Below are 7,943 nucleotides of genomic sequence, written 5' to 3' on the forward strand. Positions count from 1 at the left end.
TACTGTTTTCCTTGTTTGTTTTTAATGCTTTAGCAGTCTTTGTGATGTCTTTTGCAATAGTTATTGATTTAATTGAATTAACTTGAATGCGAGATAACGCCAGCTAAATACAATTGAAGTTGTATACAAATCAACAACAGTAGAAAGAGTTTTTCTCAAGCCTTTAGCATGCAACTAAAGTCTTCGCACTCGGGTTTTACAAATTCGTTTTTGAGTTCCTTGATTCTACCCTGGACGGCGCTATGTAATTTTTGTTTGCCGCATTGTGTGGAAAATGAGGAGAGATTGGAATTCTCATCTAACAAGTCAACAAAATTTTCAAAAAAAACTGAATTAAATTTCAGTGAGCTCAATTTTTGTATCCTCTACCATGATATCCAAAAAGTTAAAACGCCAAACATTTTTTTGTTTTAAGGCATTCCGTTTATTATATACATCAAAAAGTATTCTTAACTTAACTTTTTGATCAGGTTTTCTGCTTCCCTCAAGGTATCTTTTTAACAATGAAGTTATCATGTTTGTCAAAACTTTTGGGAGACCCAAAAAAACTGACACACAGGATCAATGGGACAGTCCCACGACAAAGACAGTAGTTTGTTGAGAGGGTAGAAGAATTCGCATTTCATTTCGTTTCTTCGGTCTGCATATCAACAGCGAGCTTTAAAAACGAAAAATGTTATGAACTTGCTACTGACACAAAATAACATTCTTCCGTTGAAGGATGGACTAACCGTTTCATATCAATGTGGGCAAGATAAATATATGTTAAACCGATTCATTCAAAGAACTTAAGCTGTGGCTGGCACATCTCACTCTAAACTTAACGGCCTCTAACCCTTAATGACAAGTGTTTTAAAACATATCTCTAGTCTATTCACTTGTTAAAAGAGCAAGTCTAAGTTTCACGTTGTTGGACAAAAGAGTCAAGTTTTTGTTGCAAGTTTGGCGGTTTTTGAATCATCTTGAAAGTTGCAATAACATTGGCAACATGCTGCAAGGGCACAAAGGGGGCATCAAGGGTTTTCAGAGGCATCAATTGATTGAAGTCTTTTGTCATCTTCTTTGAAATTGGCTCTGAAACTGCAGGCTGAATTATTGTCAATATCATCAGTACATCAATTTGTGGGACAGGGGTAACTCACGTTGCCTAAAACCAGAGCGAGAAGAAATCAAAAAAAAACTACGGAGAAAAAACGCGTGCGAGACCGGAAACGGGGCGAACGAACGTGCCGTAAGCCGTTTTTACCTTTACGACTCGTGTTTCTCCATCTCGTCCTGGCGTTTTCTCCATGACTCTTCCCAGGGCCAAATACCTCTTGGTGTTTGGTCTTTCAACACCCAAACAATATCGTCCACTTTGAGAGGTCGATCGTTGCTGTTTGACCATTTCGACCGTCGGCTAAGGGTTGGCAGATACTCTTTCACCAAGCGTCGCCATATATGGTTCATCAGCTTCTGCGTGTTCTTCCATGTCTTCAAGCTTGCAGGTTGCTGGTCTCCAAATTGTCCTGGTGGCAGGCTATTGAAGGGACGCTGGATAAGAAAGTGGTTTGGAGTCAAAGGTTCCTCGTTGTCAGGCTGCTCAGCAACAATAGTCATTGGTCTGGAGTTGAGGATTGATTCTGTTTCCACCATAATTGTTAGGAAAGTGTCAAAAGAGAGTCTTCTGGATCCTAGAATGCGGAGGAGCGTTCTTTTGGCGCTCTGGATCAAACGCTCCCAGACACCGCAAAAATGAGGGCCGTACGGGGGATTGAATTTCCACGTTGTATTGGCTACTGCTAAAGCTTTGTAGATTCTGTCATTGTCCAAGGCTTTAACAGTTTTCTTCAGTTCTTCAGAAGCGCCAACAAAAGTTTTCCCGTTGTCGCTGTAGAGAAGTTTGGGCTGGCATCGACGACTGCAAAATCTTATGAAGGCATTGAGAAACGTGTCTGTGTTGAGGTCTGGACAAGTTTCTAAGTGAACTGCACGCGTCACCATGCATGTATATGTTAGACCATAATTTTGTCTTTGTCGTCGGAAGAGATTTCAGCGAGTACATCTGGTTCGTTCGAAACAAATTTTGTCAACCTGAAGCCACCATTTTTCAGGCATCTTGTTGTCTGTGATATGACTTCTTTGGCTTCTGAGATTGTTGGCAGGGACTGGATGTAGTCATCCATATAAAAGTGGTGCTTAATTGCGTTCAAGGCGGCTGGAAATTCACTTTTGTTGTCTTCTCCACATTTATTGAGCACATAAATTGCGCAAAACGGTGAAAATGTTGCGCCGAAGATTAACCTAGTGAATTGGAATTGTCGAATGGAGTTTTCTATCATCCAAAGGAAACGAAGAGCAGACTGGTCTTCTTGTCTCACGGCAATCTGCATAAACATTCCTTCGATGTCTGACAAAACGGCAACCGGGTGTTCTCTGAATCTCAACAGCACTCCAACTAACTTATTTAGCAAATCAGGACCAGATAGAAGATTTGAGTTCAGTGATTCACCGCGGAATTTTGATGCTGCGTTCGCAGCTCTTCTCACTTTTCCGGGTTTGTTTGGATTAGTGACTGGATGATGAGGTAAGTACCATATTGAATCTGGAGGCGGTGCTTGCATTTCGACTGGCTTGACAAAATTTTTATCCAAGTCTGTTTGGAGTGTCTGGTTGCACTTCCGATTGAGACCGGGATCGTTTTGTAGTCATTTTTGTAGACTTTTTAGCTGACTGACTGCTGAGAAATAGTTATTCTGGAGTTCCTTTACAGATTTCCAAGGAAGGCCAATCTTATACCTTTCACCGTTGTGACAGATTGAGTTTTCCATTGTTTGCACTGCTAATTGGTCTAGTGAGCTGTCTTCATTCTGTTCGGGTAATGTACCTTCAGATTCTATTTTCCAGAAACTTTGAACCAATTGGTCCAATGGTTCTTCTTCAATAACTTTCCGGCAGACATGGTAAATGAATGGTTGGCGAGGGGGCTTGTTTGCGTTCACTGTTTTAGGAGATAGCTCTTACTCTCCAGCGAGAGTCCAACCAAGCTTTGTTTTTACGCCGAATGGACGCTTTTTGCTACCTTGGATTACGTCGACTGGATATGTGAAGGCAAACGTATTGACACCAAGAAGGGCGCCTATTGCACCGTTGGCTATGTCAGGGAAATAAATGTGACTAAGTTCCTTGAAGGTGTCGCATAATTGATTGAGTTCAAGAACGTTAGCGAGTGATACATTGAGACATGGCGTGCTATAGGCTCTTGCAATGCTGAAGTGTTGATTGATTTTGTAAAAAGGCGTTACCGTCACTGTTTCACTTATTTTGGACAGTGGCATTTCATGTTCAGTGTTTAGGTACTGCAGAGTTGTTGATGCTTGTGCTTCGCAGGGAAGCTCAAGAAAGCTAGTAACTTTATCCAGCAGGAAGGTGAACTGGCTTCCGGGGTCGATCAAGGCGTAGGTATCAAATACTTTACTTCCATTTACAATTGAAACTGGTAGTATTTGTAGTTGTTCATACCATTCAGGAGGAGGAAGTGTATTTCGGTTGATAATGAAGTTTTGGGTCGGATTCGAAGCATTCAATTGGGCGCGTTGAATTTTTTGTTGCTCTGATTGTCTTTTACCAGAAAACGATTGACCATATCTTGTCTGCTGGCTCTTTGTACTGCTGACAGTGTCAGTACTTTTGTTTTGATTTTGTTGTTGAAAAGATGGCTGTGTTTGGGGGCTTGCTAGATTTTGTGTCGGCCGATTGGGATTGCTTGTTGAGAAGGCAGCGGTGGGCCGCATAACTTGTTTCGAAGGATCATGCAAAGTTGTGTGGTGAAATCCTTTACATGTTTGGCATCGTTTTGTGGACGGACATGACTGCTTAAAATGTTTGTTGCTTAAACAGTTCGAGCAAAGATTGTTCTTGCTCACAATGTCATACCTTTGGTCTGGCGCACATGTCTGGTATTCAGGGCATGTTGCGAGTATGTGACTTCCTTTGCATTTCTCGCAAGACTTGTTTGACTGATCAGCATCTTTACGCGGAGTAAAGGGTGGTTGACCATGTTGGTTTGCAGGGCGACTTGAGTGCAATGAATTCTGTTTCCAATTGTTGTGTGAATTATTAGAAAATTGATTCATAGCCATGCTGTTCCTATTATCATTGTTGTTGTTAATTCTGCTAATGCTATTACTGTTTTGACCGAAAATGTTCCAATTATTAAACGGCTTATGAACATTTTCTCTGTTGATTTTGTCGTATACTTGGGCCTGTACTTCAAGCCACTTCTGAAAATCAGAGACGGTTGGTTGATTTCCAATTGATGTTATTGTATACTCTGTCCATTTTATCAGAATATTATGTGGAATTTTTTCTTTTGCCTTTTTCATCAATGTTGAACTTTGCAAGTCAGCTTTGAAGCCTAAATATTCAAAAGCTTGCACTAATCGTTTGAGAAAAGAAGCAAAGATACGAAACTCTGTTTGTTGTGGTCATTGTTCGGACGCCAGGCTTCCTGTTGATTGATGAAAGCATTCACAACAATGCAGGGATCTCCAAAGTGATCCAAAAGCTCTTTCAAATCAATCGCGTAGTAAGCTGGTAGGTCACACGAGTAGGCTTGAATTTTTTCTTTGGCTTTTCCTACAACCGACTTCTGTACGTATGTTATACGGTGTGTATCCGTAAGGCTAGTGTTATTGTGAACTAGGTTGAAAAAATTGTTTATCCACTCATGGTATTTTAGTGGGTTACCATTGAAATTTGATATTTTTATTGGTGGAAGTTTAATGGAATTTGTGTTTTGTACTTTAAAATTGTTTTCGAAGGGGATTGTTTCTGTTTGTATTTCAGTTCGTGGCTGAAACAGATCATTTCCAGGAAAAGACCAATTTGGAATTTGTTTTGAATTTCCCGAAACATTTGGTTGGCTAATATGTTGAGTAATGGGTGGATGAATGGCTGTTTGGTAGTTTGCAAATGGATTTTCCGGAGTCAGCGGGAAATTAAGCGGCTGAGATGATGTACAGCAAACAAGGTTGGTACCTTGGTTTTTGAGTGTTGTATTGGAGGGGAAAACAAATCCATCATTTGGTTCTTTCGTTCGATTTCCATTGCTAAAATGAACTCCAGTTGGGTAATGTGGGTTCTGAAATTGTTGGGAAACTTTTGTTTGCGCTACTGTTGATAACGACATTGCTGACGCCAATTTTCCGCTGTTCTGGTTTTCATTTGTCACTCTCTTTGTTCCCTTTTCTGAATGAAATTGACGCTGAAGCATTTGCTCATTCAAATTGCACGAACTTGATGATTGTTATGTATTGGTTTTGTTAACTGAGCAGTTATGTTGAATTGAGTTTTGTAAATCTAATGCAAGACGTTGTATGCTTTGATCTTCTCTTTTGTTATTTAGTGGAACAGTAGATTTTTCTTTTGGTCTAACTGTGGCATTTGCTGGTTGATTCATTGGCATTTCGGGCAATGTGATATGCTTTGAACTAGAGAACTGGTTCAATTCTCCAATTGATGAGTGAACTAATACCGGCTGGTTATCAATAGAATTAACAGGAAATAAGACTGCAGTTTGATTTATTGGAATGGAAGTTTGTTGAATTGAAGCAAACTGGTTGAAAGTGTTCTCTTGCTCTCTGAGAACAACGTTGTATTCTGGGGATTGAGGATTACTCAAGACAAATCTGTCCTGAATGTTTGCTCTGGATGATATGGTTGATGCTGGTGTTGGGGCTGCAAACAACGACATTGATTGATTTATGTGTTCAACCGTCGTAAAATTTGTTACTGATTCTTCAGTCAATTCTATAGTATGCTGCGCAAATTTTCAGTTGCTCTGAATGAATTTTGAGATAAGGTTGGGTTTATTTTCTCCTTGCGGAAGGAAAAACGATGGTTTCACCGGTCTTGGGGGCATTGGAGGGGAGACATCGCTGGCGGGGTTCTTTACTGTCATGTTATTTTGCTCTCAGTTTTGGTAAACCGGTGTCTATCGATGCGACTCGAGTTGTCTTCATGAGGACTGTGAGACGCAGCTGATGTCATCGCGCACTCGAGTTGATGATTGACTCAATTGACCGTCATCGTCGAGACTGTTGACTTCTAGTTCCAATTTTTCTAGACGAGAGATCAAGTTCGATTGACGTTTCATGACTGAGTTTATGGTACTAGAGCTTACTTTTTCCATCATGATGCTGTCAAGGTTTGTCTTCAGCTCTTCAACGCTCTCCTTGATTTTGTTGATCAACAAAGAAAGAGTGCGGAAGCTTTTTCTCTGCTCAACGGATGTCTGTAAGAGATCAAGCTGAGTTTTCATGTTGAGCTCAGTCATTTTGAACTTGTTCCATGCGTATTGTAACTTCTGGCTGTTTTCTTTTGTCATTTTGATGAACCGGCTGTAGTCAACTTGTAATGGTTTTGTCGTATGTAAAGTAAAGGTAAAACGGCTCAAAATTTACGGAGCGACGAATTTTTTGTTAAATTAAAAACCTTTTATGTTTATGTAGGCTAATCAGCCTAGCTCTTTTTGTTCCAAAGTAGCGACGCAACTTTTCACAAAAACAAGAATCCTAAAGGTGTTTTTTCGGTGCTAAATCTAGCTAAAAAATTGCTTAAAAAAAGGAAAAACTAAGCGTTCGCGCGTGTGTACCGTTGATTTGTTGAACAGGACCAAATAATTGCTTTCAATTTTCTTTACATATATGACTTTGAAACGATTCTCCTGTAAGTTTTAGTTCTCCTTTAATCACAATCAAAGTAACAAAAAATTTTTACTGAAGTGTTTCCTTTTTTTTCTATTTGTGTGGAGTTTTAGGAACAAATAAAACCTAAAAACCAAACAAACTAAATCTATATTGATACTTCTGCAAAATAAGTTAAATTTTTTAGGAATTTAAATTGCGGTGCGACGAGGCAACGTGAGCTACAGAGAAACAGAGAAAACTGGTTGATTAAATTCTGGGTCTACTTTGAAGCTCTTTTCCAAGAAATTCTGTTTTGCGATTCTTATGAAGTTAAGGACAACTGCTACCATTAAACTGCTTGTATTCGTTTCTGGATATTATCTTACACCTATGAATTATTCATCTTTACTTTGGTGACTACTACGACCCAAATGAAACACACTGCTCTTCAGTTGGTGACTACTGAGACCAAAGGGGAAAAAGGGACTTCTTTCGGCAACTTCTGAGACCGCGGACAAAAAAGAAGAGACGTTTTAGTTTTCCAACTTAAAGGGTTAACATGCGTGAGCAAATTTGAGTGGGGAATTATTCGACAGCTTTTGATTTCCTTTTTTTGGGAAAAAAAAGAAAATAGATCTTATATTCTCTTTTTTATTTCTCTTGAGAAAGTATTTTCAGTGTATTTTACTCAATTAACTGAATGAGCGGCTATTAGTATGCAAAAAGAAAACAAAATAAGTTTCAATGTTGGATTTTCTTAGGAATGCATACTACACCATTAACTAGGCTCGCGGCTAGTAGTATGCAATTAAGATTAAAGGAAACACAATCCTCTTTGTAGATTTTTTTTGTAAGAAGCTTTTCAGGAATGTTCTGTCTGTTCTTTACGGTTTTGCGGAATGGTTATATAATTTCTCAGCTTGCTTTGTAATAAACTGATGAGGTTTATGAAAAAGCTCTTCGAAATTTGATTGATAATTTTGATAAGATGTGAGTCAAAACGTTAGAAAAACGTTTTTTTTATATAACAGTGAAAAAATTTTGCCATATTTTTGTTGCTTCTGTGCAGTTTTACAAGGCGATGAAACAAATTTTTAGATCGTTTTCAAACAAACAGAAGGGGCTTTTTTGAACTCTTTCTTGTTATCTACTAAAAATTTCCAAAAAAACGTTAGAAAAAGGTTTTTTGAATTTTTTACGTAAAAGAAGCAAATTGGCAAATTTCAAGTTGCCTCTTTACAAACTTGTATATTCAATCAATGATTTTGAAGCTTG

General features: G+C 38.9%; 2 protein-coding genes across 2 annotated transcripts; both read right to left on the reverse strand.

Moving 5' to 3' along the window:
* Window positions 1-1,248: 1,248 nt before the first annotated feature.
* Window positions 1,249-1,983, reverse strand: LOC142345154 (uncharacterized). Its single transcript, XM_075397242.1, has one exon. It carries the CDS (start codon window positions 1,981-1,983, stop codon window positions 1,249-1,251), a length of 735 nt encoding a protein of 244 aa, XP_075253357.1.
* An 11-nt stretch (window positions 1,984-1,994) lies between these two features.
* On the reverse strand, window positions 1,995-2,603 carry LOC142345155 (uncharacterized). Its single transcript, XM_075397243.1, has one exon. It carries the CDS (start codon window positions 2,601-2,603, stop codon window positions 1,995-1,997), a length of 609 nt encoding a protein of 202 aa, XP_075253358.1.
* Window positions 2,604-7,943: the final 5,340 nt, after the last annotated feature.

The sequence above is a fragment of the Convolutriloba macropyga genome, chromosome 8 (assembly GCF_964194025.1).
Source record: "Convolutriloba macropyga chromosome 8, txConMacr16.3, whole genome shotgun sequence".
Classification (NCBI taxonomy): domain Eukaryota; kingdom Metazoa; phylum Xenacoelomorpha; order Acoela; family Convolutidae; genus Convolutriloba; species Convolutriloba macropyga.